This window comes from Lynx canadensis, chromosome A1, assembly GCF_007474595.2.
Source record: "Lynx canadensis isolate LIC74 chromosome A1, mLynCan4.pri.v2, whole genome shotgun sequence".
Taxonomy (NCBI): Eukaryota; Metazoa; Chordata; class Mammalia; order Carnivora; family Felidae; genus Lynx; species Lynx canadensis.
The window spans coordinates 160,486,129-160,504,479 of NC_044303.2; the positions used below are offsets into that span (position 1 = coordinate 160,486,129).

The window sequence follows — 18,351 nt, forward strand, 5'->3', positions numbered from 1 at the left end:
GGAAAGATCCGGGTAGTGCCGGCAGGGGGCGGTGTGACGCCGGAGGGGGTGAGGTGAGGGCCCCCGGGTTTGGTCTTCTTTGAGACCTGAGGGGAGAGACGCTTGGAGAAAGCGGGACGTAATTGAGAGATTTGTCTCCCCGCCCCCTCCCCTAGGTGGCGGAGAGATCGCGCTGGCTGGAAGGGTGCAGCCCCTCTCCGGACGCTCACTCCGCAGTCTAGGAGGCGAGAGAGCGGCCCCCGAGGCGGAGCCTCCCTCCTGCCCCCGGGTATCGCTGCCCCCACCTGGGGGGGAGAGGCGGGCGCCGCGCTGCCCTCCCTCTGCGCCCCCGCCGCGTGGCTTGCGGCTTATTTTCCCAGCTGGCAAGCGTCGCGCTGCAGACAAGGGAATGCCTGTGGTGAGTTGTTTATTTTGTCGAAGTTTGCGGTGGGCCAGGGGGACGTGGGGGGCGAGCGGCAGGCAGCAGCCGGGACTATTTTGTTTAGGTCTTGCTCCACCTGTGTGGTATAAATCTGCCAGCCTCAGGGCCGGCAGGGGGCCAGGGTGAGAAAACCCCAGGGCTCCAAAAGGCCTCTTTTTGCCACTTGCAGACCCTGAACTACATTTGATTTTCCACTCCTGGAATCGGCTAGATCCTAGCTTATACTACGCCCCATACCTCTAATCACTGCTTCACGTACCCGCTGCGGACAGGGCTTGCGCTGTAAAGGACGGTCAGCGCCATGGCCCAGGGACAGCTGGCCGTAGAAGTTCTTCCCGGGTACCCTTCCCCATTTCTTGAGGATAGGAGAGCTGTTTGATAGGAGGGGCGCTCTTCAAACTAGTGGGAACTTGTTTGGGCTACTTATGGCACGAAGTCCGTTCAGGCGTGTCGGGTCTACTAGTACCGCAAACAGATCCAGGTTGGCCAGAGTTTCCCAGACTTGAGGCTGGGGGTCGGTAAGCGCTTGGCTCCCAGGGGAGTCCAGAGGAATCCCCCAGGGCTGATGATGACAGTCACCACCGCGGCTGCGTTTGCCTGGAAGAAAAGCCTAAATACATTAGCGAGCTGGTAAAGCTTTTAAGGCCTTCTCCGGAGTGAGTGGCTGGCTAATGAGAGGTTAATTTTGTTTGGAAGGGAAGGCTGCGCTGGTTTCCTGAGATAAATGGACAGGAAGCGCATTACCTCCGCGCGCTGGCAAGCGGCTACCAAATGCTTTTTGCACCTGCCGCTTTGAGCGGTGCGATCCGCTGCAGAGCCCGCAGGGATCGTGGGGGCCGGTTGTGTATGCTCGGGTGATGAGCCCCACTCAGGCCCCGGGCCCTCTCCTTCCGGGGGCGCAGCGCTCACGCCAGGCTCTGGGGTCTTCTCTCACACCCAGGTCCTGCGTGCTCAGGAGCTCAGGGGCCCCCTGATCCCGCCAAGCCCCCTCCAGGAGCGGAAGGGTTAAGAATGATGTAAGTACAATCCACTAGCTGCTTTCTGCTGGGCTGTGGGACTCAGGGCTATTTTAGCCCCAGCTTTGCGTCCACCCTGGACTAGGGAGCAGCGAGGGGGCCTTTACTCTAGAATGGGTTGAACAAATCGCTACCCTGGTAGCTCCTCTGTCCTAGGTGATCTGTTAAGCAGAGAGACCCTCATGTTAGATTTATGGAAATGGAGATATATTAATGGGAATAGTTAAGACATCATGTATGGGTTCAGGAAAATAAACCTGTAATTCTTATTTAGAACCCATTAATGTTGCTGGCATGTGTTTTAATTCTATCTATTCGCACGTTCATACCATGGGATGTTTTGCTGTGACCCCTAATTGTGCTGTTCTGGTCTCATCTTTTCTTCCTGAAAAAGATGAAGGGAGAAAGACTAGAGATGGCAAGGAATAGGGTGCGTTTGTGAGTTGTGCGAGCTGTCACTTCACGATTTTTTTTCCTGATTAAAATGTAAAACTTTTATAAGTCATTGATTTTACGGGGGGGAGGGGGAATAACCAGATTTTTCTTTGTGTAATCTTAAAATTCTCCTAACTTGCAGTATTCGAGCTGGAGGAGTGGATGCGCTATAAGCGACCATTCACCACGCTCTTACTTTCCAAGCCAATTCGGGGGATCTTGCTAACCAGTCCTAATTAACCCTGCGAGTGTGTCAACTGACCTTAAGTCTTGAAAACAGGAACCACCTTGTGGTTTAATTGTGAAAATTAACATTTTACTCTAGCCGGCTGAACACTTATGTGGTAATAAAAAATGAATTGTTAGGCGTATAAATCTTGAGCTTGTCAAATTTTACAACAGATGAGCAATAAAGCACCTTAGAAAAAATGAAGTTTTCCCTCTAAAGAACAGTTCCATTCCGATGCCGAATTTGTGGTGACTCGAGGACGCCCTCTGTTGATAAGATAGTTTAGAGCAGTGTGTGTCTAAGGAACAGGATATGGATGTGGGGAAAGTGGAGGCTGGGGGCAGGGTGGAATCATAGCAAGTAATGACAGCGAAAAGACCCCAACTAAACTGAATTTGATCCCTAAATTTTGGTTATGTGTTCTGAAGTATGGTGAATAAATTGCCATGCTTTTTTCATAAGGGTCAAATTAAATCTTGGGTTAAGGAAAAAGAACCATCTTACTGTTAGTAGTCTTTGTTGGCAACATACTTTGCAAAGCTGTTCACATTTGATTACTTTAAAAAAAAAAAAAAAAGATGTTGACCAGTATTTCATTAACTTTAGTTCTTTGATTTATGTAGTAATTGCAAGGGAGTAAATTTTTAGTCCCATAGTATTTACTCCATAATATTATCTAAAAATCGTATCAGATAACTCCTCCTGCAAAAAAAGTCATTTCTCCAGGCCACTCTGAAGCTATTATTAAGCATATTATGGATATACACAAGGCTTGGATTATATCTTGGGCAGTGAAAGGTGTGTTTACCACTTGAGTCATCATAGTATGTAATAAGTAAGTAATGAAAAGTTACAGTAAAAATAGATAGGCATTCTTCTTTAGGGACCTAGTGGTTCGTACAGTTCATAATGTGTCTAATGAGTAAGCCGGAGTGATATAAGGTTTGCCCTCAATTATCCTAGTCCATTGATTAGCACATTGTAACATGTGGAATATTAACGTGTCCGTGGTTGATACGAAATTACCAATTAGAGATTATGAGTAGCGAGCGGGTAGAATTGCAAGCTACAATTTGACTATAAGTGAATTTAAAATGGCAGCCCTGAGCCCTTTGGAGGAAAGGCAAAGGCAAGGGCAGTCGAAGTAACTCCGAGCCTTTGAAGCCATCTTTTAGATTAGATACCACTTCACACCTACTGATAACAGATTGGAACCTATCATCAACCTCACAACATGCTTTCCTGTGTCTCCACTTAACAACCTCTTTTGTGGCACACAGTTGGGGTTTCTTCCTCATTTTTGGATCCATCCAAGTGGCAAAAGTAGAAACCGATCTGCCATTAAATTAATATACTAAGACCACGAAATTTTGTGGAAAAGCCACCGAGCAACAAGAAATGATGGCATAATTACTCTACACTGCATTAAAAACTCACTATCCTCATTAATCTAATTACACTGTAACAGAACACGTTGAAGTTCGCCCACTCTCAGACTCCTCCCCGCTGCTTTCAGGAAGGGAAATGTCAGAGGAACAATAACGCCAGAGCCTCGAACAGCTGCTAGCGAATTCCACCGGGAGCTGGTGGGTACCTTCCCAGCCCATCCGATCTGTTCCGGACCGCAAGTTACAATCGGATTTCCAACGCGGTGGGGTGCTAGTTTTCCAAACGTCCGGAAAGGGCTCGGAACACGGTTCCGCAGAGGTGATTGGCTGCGAAGAGACCTGCCGCCAGGCGCCTGGTAAAAGCGCCCACTTCCTCTCAGGAGCAGGAGCTGGAGCGGGAGTGACAGAGTGGGGGTGACTTAAAACACATACGCACACAACACCTTAAAGGGAAGCCGAACCCAATCACATTAATTAAAAGGAAAGTCAAAGGCCGCTTCCTTTGTAACGCCGGCAAGAGGGAGTAGCCGTTGCCAATTTCTGTAGGACAGGAGGAAAGGGGTGAAGGGAATAGAAGAGGAGGGAGCGCGAAGGAGGTTGGGCCCGGGCGCGACGGACAGGACTCTCAACAGGCGGACGCGGAACTCAAATTACAATGAGCAATCTGAGGGTGGGAGCAGGAGCAGGGGCGGGCGCTTTGTCCCCTGCGAGTGGCCAGCTGAGCCCAGTGGACCAGCGCTTGCAGCCAATGGGGTGAGAGGGAGGGGCTAGGTCGCGGGTGGAGACGACGCGGATTGGCGTGCGTGAGGAGGGCGGGGCGGCAGTGCAAGGCTGAGATTGATTGACCGCGGGGTCGTGGCACAGAGATATCCGGGCTGCAGGCGGCTGCTCGCTAGGGCTGGGCGCGCCTCTAGTGGGTCCACGCCCGCTGAACCCACGCTGGCCGGGACCAGGGCGCCCGCGCTTTGGGGGCCGGGCTCGGCACTAAGCTCACCGTCTTTGTGTCTTTTCTCCCGCCCCCTCTGCCCCGCCTGCCGCCGCGATGCCGCTGCGCCCCGTTGCCGCCGCCGCCGCCGCCTCGCTCCGCCCGCGGCGCGCTTTTCGCTGCGGCGGTGGCGGCGGCCCGTATCCGACGCGGGCCTGAAGGAGGAAAAAGAGAAAGCGAGGCACGTCCCCCGGTCCATGCCGCAGCCACGGCCCCGAACCCGCCACGGCGCCCGTGCCGCCGCCCTCGCCGGAGCCCACGAGACCTGCATGGACGGGCATGGGCTTGAGAGCAGCACCTTCCTGCGCCGCCGCCGCCGCCTCCGCCGCTGCCGCCAGGGCTGAGCAGCGCCACCGCCCCCAGCTCTGCCCGCCGCCCCTGGCGTTGCTGTTGCTGCTGCTGCTCAGCCTCGGGCTGCTCCACGCAGGTATGAGGCGCGCGCGCGAGGGTAACCAGCTGCAGGTCCAAGTGCTTTGTTCCCAAACACTCCGGCTCCCGAAGGCACACGTTGGGGCAGAAGGGCGGCGTGGCGTGGTGAGACGGTAGAGGCCTCATGGGCTCCAGCCCTGCACCTCTGCCGGGCTCACGGCGCAGCGGCAGGAACGCACCCGCAGGTCGTGCGGCGCGCCCAGGGCGCAGAGGAGAGGCCCCCTCCCCCTCCCCCTCCCTCTCGCGTTTCCCCGCCTTCGGCTCGGACCGTTGATAAATCTTCCCAGCAGTCGCTTATCGAAGATTTAGCGGGCGGGGGCGGTGGGGGCTGCGCCCCCGAGACAAACGTTCCGGATGCTTTATTGCTCGCTGCATTGGTGTTTACTGAAAGTCAGGCTGGGATCAGGTTTCCACCGCCGCCGCCCCCTTCGAAGCGAGACAAGGAGCCTTGTGCTGCTTCTCTGGAGTTGGGGGTGGCGACGAGGGGAAGAAATTGCACCAGATGTAAAGATTTTCACCGGAATTTGAAAACCTGGGGGGGTTAATCTCGAAGTAACTTAAACGTCTTTAAACAGGGATTTCTTCGTATTTGCCAAAACTGCTTTTAGTTCAGCTTTCAACCTCTGTGGAAAAACTGGTGCTTTGTGGTTAAGCCGCGTGTTTTCGGGTTCCCGGAGGGGTTGACACATCTCCCTGCTTTCTGGAGGTCGGCGCTTCCCCTGTGGAAGCGGAGTGAGTTCTCTGTCCTTAGCCAGGTAGACCTACAGATGAGCCTTCTAGCAGGTGATAGTTATTTTTGTTGTGACATAAGTTTCACTAATACAGTGTTATGTCGTTTGTATCTCAAGGGAGGGGGTATCTAGGATGCTCTTTATAAATAAGTGCTACGTCTAGGAGTTTGTCTAAAAAATTTCTTTAGTGCCAAATTGAAGCTAAATTCTCTTAATTTGAGAACTAGAGCATTAGATAAGTTTTCCTTTGAGATCTTTTTGTCCTGTATTTTATGACAGCAGTCTCAACGCTGTGATCTGGAGAATCGTGAACTGTAATGCCACCCAACTGTGTGGAGTAGTATTTATTTATTAAGTCATACCAGCCTTTCTAAAAATCTGGGAGGTCTTTTAAGTAATGGAAAAAAAAATGTGGCATTTGAGGAGACTTAATTTACTTTTGGTAACTTTGCATTGTGATGGAACAGCTGCATTTTAACACTCACTTGGGGAAACATAGAGTGTAATAGTAAGTTTTACAATGATTAAGGCTTTAAATGACTGACTTTAGAACCTTAGAAAATAATGTCAATCTGCTTATGGTTCCAAGAAAATTTTCATGATGTGTCAAAAGTTACATTCATAAGTGTTTTGTGTGAAGAATATATGTTCATAATGTCAAAGTGTAGGTTTCTTGAAATGGAAATTGAAGTACTGGGTAGGACTGTGTGTCCCTCTTGACTGCTTGGAATATTGTTTCCCTTAGTTGCCAGAGAGTTCTATTACAGAACTGGAATGTGGTCCTTGAAGATTTTTCTGGCCAATAATGAAAGCCCTAAGAAGTTGTTCTCCTCTCAGTATCTTAATGTGCCCTCACTTAAAGTCACTGTTATATTCTACCTAGAGTTTCTGTGGTGAGTGATATCTCTGGACAACTTGTTGGGGTTGGGTGATTAATTTGGTTATCGAAGAAAGGGCTTCTTTTGAAAGATAGCTTTGAAGCATTTTTCTCTTGATCATACAAGGATTGTTTCTCAGAGAAGGGAGCCTAGCCGAGTGCTCTTTGCAGATGGGCTACCATATGTTTTATGCCTGGATCCATATAATTTGCCACAGCACCCCATATGTCCCTGCATTTTACTTAATTCAGCTTCAGCATATCTTATTTCTTTTATTATAAACTGGTGATTGTGTGGCAAGTTCACACGTGCAGTCCTGGCATCAAGGAAATGGGTCTTGAATGGTGAAGTCTTTGAATCATTAACCAGAGCTTTAGACCCACAAATCCTTTAGCACTTTCATTAACTGGAATGAAAATAGTACCACACCAATCATAGATGACCTGACTCCAAAAATGAAGAGATCTGTAACTGCAGGTTTTGATTTCTGCCCTTAGGAAATGAAAAAAGAACTTTTATACTTTGCTCCCTACCTCCCCCCCATTCCCCACTTTTAGCAAATCTCTACAATTCCTGAATGGAGATCCAATATGGGAGTTACTTGCTTACTCATACACTTCATGGCCTTGTTGGCTACATCCTTGAGATTGTTTCTGCTCTGCATTTTCTTGGCATTTTGACAGGAAGCTTACTTTACCTCCTATAACAGGCAAAGTGTGCACTGTCATTATAAATTCATGAAGCCTGGATATTTCTGGGTGTATGCTGCAAATTAGTCATTATACGGGAGCCTGCAGTGGGGCTGAAACTGCTGACCCAGATGCACTCTCTAGTTAGCCCTCCTCTTTCCCATCATCTCTATTTGAAAGGCTGTTAGAAACCTCATCCCAAACAAAAGAACCCAAGGAGTTCTGTTTTATGTGTCATTTCTCAAAAGAATCAGCACCTGCCTGCTATAAAAAAGGGAAGGAGTGGGGGGGGGGGTGGGCGGCCTGGGGGAGGAAGGAAGGAGGTGGGAATCTAAATTCTTTTCTGAACAGTTGCATTTGCATTTCATGCTCTTAGTTTGGAATATTTTATGACTATTTGAAATAATTATAAGTAAATGTATGCTCGGATAGATTTTATAGACCATAAAAAGAACAAATAGGCACTGGAAGTTTAGCGGAAAGTTCTTGTGCTGTCATTTACATTGTAGTCCAGGAGCTCTTCATTATTGAGTGATCTTGGTCCAGCTTTCATTTACTTGCTTTCTGCTTGCTATGACTCTGATTTTAAAAAGAAAAACATAATTGATACAATAGTTGCTTAAGTCTTTAAGCCATCAGCTACTGTTGTGTGAGACTCAGGAATGTGGAGGAGATGTGATATGAGGAAGGAAAACGGGATTTGAGGAAAGGCATTGCGCCCTGGGCTTTGCTCTACCCATTTGTGATCCAGCCAGGACAAGGCCTGTAGTTTCCCTTTGTCCTGAACTTCCTAACTGTAAAATGGCTTTAATGCTTTTGGGGTTGATTGGGTTTTTTTGAGTAAAAACAGTTGAAAATGACTTGACTTGATCTACTTTGGAGAGAGGAAATGTATAAATACAGGAGCTGCTTTTTATCAACTCTGGAATGAGTAAACATGAAATATGCCAAACACATGAAGGTGTGCTTGTGATTTTTTTTTTTTGAGTGTGATTTAGTGATAGCTGTAAGTCCATAGCTCCAAAGTATTAAAATACTGTTTTGTTTTGTTTTGTTTTTAATTCAGGTTAAAGTAAATGCCCTATCTAGACTACACTTTTCTCTTCTTGGTCTTTGAAATTTAAAAACGGTGGGGAGGTGGCTTGAGAGGTTGTCATCTTGCAGTCTTTTCTGCTGAATTCAAGCTAGAAACAGATTACAGGCTGTTTCATTCAGGCTTAAAAGTACTTTAATACTGAAAAGATTAAAGTATCTTTCTGGAATGTTACTAGGGTTAGTTTTAAGTCTTCATCAGATGAAATCCTAAATCTTGATAGTATCCTGAAGTTTGTGTCCATGTCTTAAAATAATTATATACTTAGTGATACTCTTTTCCCCCCCCCCCACATCTAGAATAGGAATTGTAAAATATTTTATGCCTGTAAAAGATCATGAAGTTCTTTTTAGAACAGTCTCCTCATTTCTCAGCTGAGGTACCTAAGACTTGAAAGGATTGAAACTTCCTCCAGTGCAACGACCTAAAAAGAATGTGGAAGTAACACAAAATATGTCTTAGTTTCTCTAAAACTTGAGGTGGATGATTAAGAAAAGTACTTTCCTTTTCAGTAATTCTAGAGTTCCCACTTTAAGGACCAGAATATTAAACTGTTTGGCACATACAACTGACCTAGTATTGGCAATTCTTACATATTTTTATGCTTTTATATGAGAAGCTAGTGGCAAAACATCATTTGAAAACTGTGAAATAGTAGGGCACTAGTAGGTGGTTTTTCATTACTTCATTGTAACTTTGCTTAAATCATTAGGTATATTGGAACTGTCGACCTAAGGAAAAAAGTCATTTATATATGTTCTAAGAATTCTGTGTGCTATGTTCCCTTGGTTCTGATAAAACACAGTTGGTGCAGTCATCTGCCTGTGCAGCATGATTTCAGTGTGGTGTCCTTTTTGATTCAGTGTACCTTTCCTGATGAGCTGCTTGGGATCTGGGATCCAATGGTGACGGGTGTTAAGGGAGAAGTAAATCTGCAGCTTGGTTAAACGATCAACTTTATTTATTTATTTATTTATTTATTTATTTATTTATTTATTTAAACATTTATTCATTTTTGAGAGAGCACAAGTGGGGGAGGAGCAGAGAAGAAAGGGAGACACAGAATCCAAAGCAGGCTCCAGGCTCTGAGCTGCCAGCACAGAGCCCGATGCAGGGCTCAAACTCAGGGGCTAGAACTCCCTGACCGTGAGATCATGACCTGAGCCAAAGTCGAATGCTCAACTGACTCACTCTGGTGCCCCTTGACTTTATTTTTTTAAGAGAACATTTACACGTTGTAGCATCCAGGAGATTGTAGGTTTATATACGGTTTGTCAATAAACATCCTTAAGGAAATGCAGAATAACTTAGTACCTGGATTTTCTCTTGATATTCTTACCCTATAGCTGTACTAGAATCAAGTAAAGGTGTTTTAACTAATGCTATAAATTTAGGGATCCCTACCTAAGGTGTGGAACCTTAATCATGGTTTTGTGCTTTCCAAAGCAAATGAGTTATACACTTAGCAAAATCAAAACAAAGTTCACATCTTTAACTTGGCCTTAGAGCAGAGGAATCTTTCTCAAAATCTATAAACAATAGCAAAGTGATCAAATACTCCGTTTAATTTTAACATGAGAATACTGGGCTCAGACTCCTGTTCCCTCATAGTGGTTCATGATGTAAAGTTTTAAGGTAACTGATTGCGTGCAGTTTTTCTCCCAGTGGCTTAATTTGTGAGGGAAAAAGAAGCACAATGCAACCCTAGTTCTGAAGGCTTTCTTAAAATAGGAGTGTATGGAATAAAACAAACTGTTCCCAAAGGACAGTGTCATTTTCTCATGTAGCTCAGGAAGTTATGAAGCGTTTAAAAAACGTTTGGTGTTATCTTTTTTCTCATAGGTGACTGCCAACAGCCGGCCCAATGTCGAATCCAGAAATGTACCACGGACTTTGTGTCCCTCACTTCACACCTGAACTCTGCCATTGACGGCTTTGACTCTGAGTTTTGCAAGGCCCTGCGTGCCTATGCTGGCTGCACCCAGCGAACTTCAAAAGCCTGCCGTGGTAACCTGGTGTACCATTCTGCTGTGTTGGGTATCAGTGACCTCATGAGCCAGAGGAATTGTTCTAAGGATGGACCCACATCCTCTACCAACCCCGAAGTGACCCATGACCCTTGTAACTATCACAGCCATGCAGGAGCCAGAGAACACAGGGGAGGGGACCTGAGCCCTCCCAGTTACCTTTTTTGCGGCTTGTTCGGAGATCCTCACCTTAGAACTTTCAAGGATCACTTTCAGACATGCAAAGTGGAAGGAGCCTGGCCACTCATAGATAATAATTATCTTTCAGTTCAAGTGACGAATGTGCCCGTGGTCCCTGGATCCAGTGCTACTGCTACAAATAAGGCGAGTATACTTTTTTCTTTCTTATAACTTGCAGATGTTTGATTCTTCAGACAATTTTTGAAGTATGGTACAAAAGACAGTTTAAAAGGAACTTTTTCTTGTTCTTGGCATGCAGTTAACAGGGTGAATGAAAGATTAAATGAAAATCATTTAGTAAAGAATTTCTCTGGAATTCTAGGCTTATGTAAAATGTGGGTCTTAGTACAACTAAGCAGTGATATGCAAAAAACAAAACAAAAACAAAAAACACCGAAGTTGAGTTCTTTATGGAAAAGGCAGGCCTGTTTAATGGGAAAATGTATACTTTTTTTTTTTTTCTGTGAAGTCTTTTGAGTGTGACTCTTGTTGAAGAAATCCACGTTCCTATTTATCAGGTGACCAAGTGGGTGTTCCAAGTAAAGAAAGCTATCAAACCTGGGGCAATAACCCATCGGGAAACATATTTTATTGGAAATTTGGAAGCTATAGTAAAATGTAATGGCTATAAGCCAGCTTCCCAGTGGCAAAGCCACAATTGTGTTTTAGTTATTAATGTTGCCGTGACCAAGGAATTTTAGAATTGGCTATTGTGGAGCAGTGATGTATAATCCCTGTTGTAATCTCAGGATAACATTTTAATTAAGCTGAGGGGAAAACTGACAAGTTAAGCTTACCCTGCGTAGCTGCCCTTGTCTGCATTTGTGTGTGTGTGTGTGTGTGTGTGTGTGTGTGTGTACTTGCGTTAAAGAAGCTAATGCCAAATAGAGATCATTTGAACCAACTTTAAGGCACCACTGTCAGTGCAACTAGGTGAAGGGCTATGAACTGGATTCCCAGTTGGCAGTCAGTGCTAATTCAGGCATTAGTAAGTAAATACAGAGGTCAAAAAAGGTTTTCCAGAAAAAAAGACTGTCCCAAATAACCAGCTCCTTCCCTGTCTCTCCCAACTACAAAATCACACATACAGGCTATCTCATCTTGTTCATTTTCCTTTATCTGTTCATCAGTTGGTTTGGACTGAAAGATAGTTGACAAGGATAAAGCTTTTGTAATAGTTATGACGGCTCTTTTGATTCCAGGACACCCTCCCTTGCCTCTAAACATGTGTGGCATATTTTTAAGTGAATTTAAATGATTTTACTTGGCATTTTGTGGAGGTAATTTTACAACCCCTCCAGAGATAGCTGGAGACACCCAGGGGTGTCACAAATCTAAGATTAGAAGTCATTGCTCTGAACAAAGAAGTCTGTTACATTAGTCCAGACATTTTAGGTGGACTCAAAAATGTTTATGCTTTAACTCCCAATAAAAGCCCAGGCTTGCCTTTCCAAATCCTGCATCTCAAGTAAACTTTACCTCCTCTGGTTTTTGTTTTTTTTTTTTTTTTTTATTATTTTTTTAATTTTTTTTTTCAACGTTTTTTATTTATTTTTGGGACAGAGAGAGACAGAGCATGAACGGGGGAGGGGCAGAGAGAGAGGGAGACACAGAATCGGAAACAGGCTCCAGGCTCTGAGCCATCAGCCCAGAGCCTGACACGGGGCTCGAACTCACGGACCATGAGATCGTGACCTGGCTGAAGTCTGACGCTTAACCGACTGCGCCACCCAGGCGCCCCGTCCTCTGGTTTTTATAAGCATGCAAATAATTTTTCTTGTCTATATATTAAAATAAGTATCAGCTGTAAGTTATGGTAGACAGGTACACAATTATGAACTTATAACACAAATCATGGCCAAAAATCCATCATTGCTGCAGAGTCATAGTGCATAAAACCTGGGGATAGTCTTTGGGAAAATATGAGACTAAAGATTCAAGAAGGCAGTTCCACTGGGAATGGAGAGAGTCATCATTGATCGTGTAGACAATTGAGGGTTTAGAGGGCCTTCACAATACCTTTGAGATTAGTAAGTGCTTTGTGCACAAGAAAATATTGGTTCTTTTCACAAGCCCTAAATTTAATTTTCCATGCCTTGCATCCAATCACATGTCACGTCTACTTGTTACTTAGCCTTTCAAAATTCTATACTTTTTACTGATTGTGGTGAAATATTTGGGGACAGTGAATTTTGTTATGAGTATTAATATTACATAAATAGAACAATTGACACTGAAGTATTTTAGGTCATTCCATTTCAGTTGTGATTGAATCTGTCATAGTTTTTAGCAAATAAATAAAAAGTACAACTTTGCTTTCTCCCTCAGTTTTGTAATGATCAGAAGTTTCACCCATTCCAAAAAGGATGTGGGAGAAAAACCGTCCTCTGACTTAAATTCAAGCAGACAATGAGAACGCGTGGTCTTTAAGTGCACTGCTGGAAAGTAGTTCCCCACATCTGGTGACCATGCTTTTCAGCAGCAGATGACTCCATGGCTTTGCGACCTCTGGTAGTTGTGTTGTGTTGTTTTGTTTTGTTTCCCTTCTACTTTTTTCAACTCTCTGCAAAGCCCCCCAAAATATCTGGAAGGTTACTGCCAAAGACCTGTCTCAATGCTGATATGATCTGTGCTGGTGAAACACAACTAAGGGCCTAAAATTTTGCAGCACAATTTCCTTTTACCTACCCAGGGCCAAAATAAAACCTTTAAAAATTTTTAAGCACGAAAAAATGATGGTAATAAAAATAAAAATGCTCTGAAGCAAAAAGAACGTAGGAAATAAGTTCCAAAAAAGATCTGATTTTTTTTTTTCCTGATGTCTACTGTAATACTTTCTTAAAAAATCTTTCAGAAGATTTTTTTGCATGAGTCTCAGCTTTACTGAGACCTGAAAGAGGTACATAGACCAGCTCCTTAATAACTTAGCACTGCACATTGGAGTTACTGTATCATCCTTGGGGTCAAGCATTTTTAATGACGTATGTGCTCAGTGTCACTAGATTTAACAGCTGACCAATGCTATGGTAGAGGCTAGCCAACTGTGCTGCTGAAATTGTTGTATGTAAGCACTCATTCATTTCACTGTCTTCAGCTATGAACTGAAGCACTGACCCCAGCGTTATGCTCAGTGAGGGCCTAGAGATAATTTCCTCAGTCCTGGGAACCTGGCTTCTTGAGCAAGCCATCTTGTAGTCATCTTTGTGATCTCTACCTGCCCCTTAGTACCTTTCCATCCTCACAGAAAGAAAAAATGTAGGGGGAAAAAATCTAAACGCAATGAAAGTGAAGTCCTCTCTATTCAAGGGATCATTTATTAGCTAAGCCTTTTTCTTTGTCCACATAGCAAGCATCGAGTTTAGGGCAGCTAGACTTGCAGTACTCAACAATGTGGCCTCATCCACCGTCATCTACTTTCTGTCCTCCTTCCCTGGGAAACTTAGGGTGGTTTTCCAGTTGATCATGATGGGCACAGATATGCCTCCTCCAGGCCACTCTTGTTAGGCCCTCCACCAGCCCGTCTCCCTCTCTTCACAGGAGTCTTGTGCGGTCGCTACCTTGCCAGGTAGGTGTGTGTGTCGCTAAAGGGGAAGCCAGGGCTAGCTTTTTATCCCCACCCAGGGGCTTGAGGGGTTTCTGGCACAGCTGCATGCCTTGGCTGAGATCCACACCAGCTCAGAGCTGTCTTCCCCACCTTTGGCTGTGAGCGGCGGCTTCAGGCCTGCAGGCCCTGGAGAAGAGAGATGAGAGGGACAGGCTTAGAACTGGCAGAATTGGCTAAATAGGGAGGGGAAAAAAAAGCAGTTTTTGTTTTGGGGGAAGAGGCGGCCGCACTATTTAGGCTCCAAAAAGGACACATGTGCATAGCTCTCCTGGGCCCCAGACAAATATGCCAGATCATCTGGAGAGAATTCTGTTCAGTACCATCTCTTTCCCATTCTCTTTGCCAGCTCCTTCATCTCCTGTTCACTTCACTCTGTGTATCTGTGTATCTCTGTTTAAGTGGACTTAGGCTTTGTGCCATGGTTACAGAAGGCAATTTTGGAGTAAATTTGATGAAAAGATTCTTTATTTCACAAATGTACTCCTAGTAGCCTCAACAATGGGAATACTTTTTAAAATGATTTCCTACAAGTACTTTGGATACCTTAGCTCTATTTTTCAGTTTATTTTAACGTAATCTTGTCTTTGTGCATCACTCTGGCTTTGTCATCCTGTCCTTCAGTCTCAATAAAACAAAATTGTAAGTAGGAGGGGAGATTGGGGATGACGGCAAGTGCCTTTATAGACTGCTACAGAATTTTCCATGCTTCCTCCTTTAGTGAGAGAAGGCGGTTTACCTTAAGGTGTTTGCATTTGGGAAAGAGGTATGTTCTTCATCTTGGCCAAGCCAGGTGACTGTTGGCCAGGTGGCTGAGCACCCTGCGGTGCCTTGTATGTTCCGTGGGCTTCCAGCTCCTGGTAATCCTGTTGGCAGTAGTACTTAGCGCCTATCCAAAGCATGGGAGGAAGAGGCCATGCCCAGCAGCTAGTTACTTATTTATTAAAGTCCATAATTATCCCTAATTCTCAAATTCCAGCTACTTTCTGGGAAATTCCTAAAAACTTCCACTGGTTGATGATACTAGAGATATAGGAAGACTTAGATTGTTGGGTTCATTCTTGCTTTCTGTCTCCTTCAAACTATAACCCAAAGTGCATCATTGAGGTAAAACATACTTGCTTGTGGGGCCCTAGAGCATGGTTTGGGTCCTCTCCTCCTCTCTGACGCCCATTCACATGTAGCTGTTGTTTCACAGCAGTACGTGGGCACGTAAACCAGTGTTCTGGATCATTTTCTGTTGGTTACAAAATCAAAGCAAGATGTGCCTGCATTTCAAAGGCTTTCAACTGTCATGTTAAACATATCTCTGGATCAAGGTCAGGAAGACTGTCCTCTTTTGAACCCAGGCCTAGTACATCTTTGTAGCCAAGTTTTTGCCCCCGACCCCACCCCATTATGTTTTTAGTATCTTTACAGAGATAGTCTGAGCTAAACAATAATGATCATTCTTCTTTTTATTGACTAAGGAAGATGCCTCATACTCCCATAGGCAGGATTGTATTTTGAATATATGGACACTGTTCTTGCATGCTGGCTGCATTATTAGAGGGGACAGTGGCATTTGCTTTGTGAATATAGAAGCCTTTGCTTCCAAAGATGAGAAACTTCCTTGCAGGTGACTAACTTTTAAAGGCTGAAGTTTCTCTTTATTTTGTTGTGATTATCTTTTATGCAGGTAATTCTTGCCATCTCTTTAAGATTGCTCCTTGTCCTAGCATTTGCAGAAATGCTGGGGGGGAAAAAAGTAAGAGTGATTGAAGCATATTGGGGAACAGATGGGAAAGAAGTTTGCAGTTGTAGCTCCCTGCTCAGTGTAATCATTTCTCTCCTAAAGTGTATGATTAACTTGGCGCTGCATTTGAACCACCGAGCTTTACAGGGCCTACCATGGGGTGGTGAGGGAGATGCAGAAGTGGTATCAGTCTCTGTCTGGGTGTAAGCACATAGCACATCAGCCGTTGGTGGAGAATTGTGGGGCTTGTGTGTAGAACTAGCCACTCAGGGTTTCTTTCTAGAACATCAGTGGCCCACATTCATAAGCTGGTTGCAGATGTTCCTACTTAGCAAGTTGTCACAGGTGTCAAGCAGGGCCAGAGAGGTGGGCTGCTCGCTGTACCCAGGGCATACCCCTTCCCCTGGTCACTGTCACAGGTCACCGGTTCTACTCCTGGTATTTGGCACAGTCTCCCTTTCCACCCACTATCGTCAACGTGGCCCCTCTCTTGAACCTGCATTTCCTTATTCCCTTACACCCTAGAAGGATCTAGAACCCTGGCTGCCACTTTTGAAGGTTGTTGGTCTTTAATAACCAAAATAACTTTCCAGAGTTTTTTTAATAACTTTCCAGAATTTGACATCAGAGTCACCAATTCTTAAATTCATTTTTCTGGGTCCCATCTCATGAAACCCATGAAAGCATATCTTAGATAACCTTCTCCTCCCTGACTTTATTTACTACTTGTAGAAACAAGATTGAAACAGTAAACAGGGTGCCTGGCTGTCAGTTAGGTGTCTGATTCTTGATTTGGGCTCAGGTCATGATCTCACAGTTCATGAATTCAAGCCCTGCATCGGGCTCTGCGCTGACAGTGTGGAGCCTGTTTGGGATCCCCTCCCTCCGTCCGTCCCTCCCTCCCTCCCTCTCTTCCTCTCTCTCTTTCTCTCTGTCTTTCTCTCTGCCCCTGTCTTGCTCTCCATCCCAAAATAAACTTTTTTTTTTTTAAAGAAGATGAAAATAGTAAATAGTTTTTAGAAGAGAAGTCAGCTATAATTCCAGGTGGTTGTGTTCTTCCTTTGTCCTTTTCTGTTTCCTGTCTAGCTCCTGTTTGTACTGGATTATAAGGTCTTAGGCCCAGGAGCTACTCAACTTTGCTTCATACGGGTTCAGCAAATTTCTTGGAGGGAAACGGATTTCCAAATATATGTAAGGGGGAAAAGAAGAAGGAGAAGAAATTATTAGCTGTATGGTTTATCTTTTAGTGTAAAAGATCATTCTGTAAGATGAATGGGCCTGCCTTGGTGGTTCTTTATGCCATTCTTGCCATACAAGCTACATCATCCTATTGTTATGTACATTAAAATCCTCTGGGTCCTAGTCTTTTACCATCTCTGTTCTGTAGAATGAAGAGACTTAGAAGATGTTAGTAGAAACCATCTAAAATTGTATAAAGTTTGTACCTGCATATCTATTAAGCCCTGTATTTTGAGTCCTCCTTCTCTGTGCCCCTCCCTCTGTCCCAGCTGTGGTTTAGGAGGAGGAGACCTTCAAAATATCCTCCATTTGTAAATGAAATGAACACAAGTCCTGTGCTAGCTGGGCAGGACTCCCTGCACTGCTTATGGGCCTCTGCTCCTTTCAAACAGATCCATGATCCTCCACAGCTTAAACCAGAGGCCAAGTCTGATACACAACTGACAGAACTTCTTTTACTGTCACATTTCTAGCTGCCCTGTTAAATTTTCTTTGGGTCAACATTTTGAGAGGAAGGGGGGAGAAGGAAACACTGGATGGTTGGTACTTTTTTATGTTGGCTTCAATTAATGCTACCCAAACAGTTTCTGCCTATGTGGAATGTGGCACATAAAGAGAGTTACCCTACAGTGCCGAACAATGAAAAATCTACCTTACCCATCTTGTCTTTATTTGTTTTGACTGCAGTAGAACTTGCTCTTCCACTGTTTTGAATTTTGTGTTCTCGTGGGTGGGGTAACTTCAGGACTTTGTAAAATGCTCAACTTAAGCGATAACTAACAAGCATAGCAGCACACATCTGAGGTACAGAACTGAACTGGACAGGCTTCCAGTGAAAACACAGTGCTGTTAATTGTAGAAAGAGCTTTTGGTGAAACTGGGTCTCTGGCAAGACGAGTTCTTTGTGTCCTAGTGAGCCGGTTATTTTAAGAGTTGAAGCTAAAAGAATGTTTGGCTAATTCTGATGGGGTTCTGTGAGTGTCAGAGCATCGCATGTGTGCCACGGTAGATTGATAATGATGGCATTTAAACACTAAATGCTCCTCAGCTCTGCATTTTCTCCTGAAATGAGGGGTCAGGGTTTAATCTTTATACCTAAAGGTATGTTCAAGTGTGCCCGCGTGTCCAAGTTTGCACTCGGTGGTGGTGCTGACTTCCTCTCTCCTGCCTCACGCACATGAAGACCAAGGCTATTGCTTGTAGCATTTCAGTTAACTGACTTCTTGAAATACATGGTCATCACCTCCAGCCACCTCTTTCGTGAATGGGCTTTTT

At 44.8% G+C, this 18,351-nt stretch overlaps 1 protein-coding gene across 1 annotated transcript in view; it reads left to right on the top strand.

Annotated features, from left to right (window-relative positions):
- Positions 1 to 345: 345 nt before the first annotated feature.
- Positions 346 to 18,351, top strand: part of RGMB (repulsive guidance molecule BMP co-receptor b) — a 28,926-nt gene continuing 10,920 nt past the window's right edge. The window contains exons 1-4 of the mRNA XM_030325533.1: positions 346 to 397; positions 1,362 to 1,437; positions 4,636 to 4,901; positions 10,137 to 10,645. Of these exons, the coding sequence (XP_030181393.1) occupies positions 1,433 to 1,437; positions 4,636 to 4,901; positions 10,137 to 10,645 (780 nt within the window). The 5' untranslated portion in view covers positions 346 to 397; positions 1,362 to 1,432. The remainder of the gene's footprint in view (positions 398 to 1,361; positions 1,438 to 4,635; positions 4,902 to 10,136; positions 10,646 to 18,351) is intronic.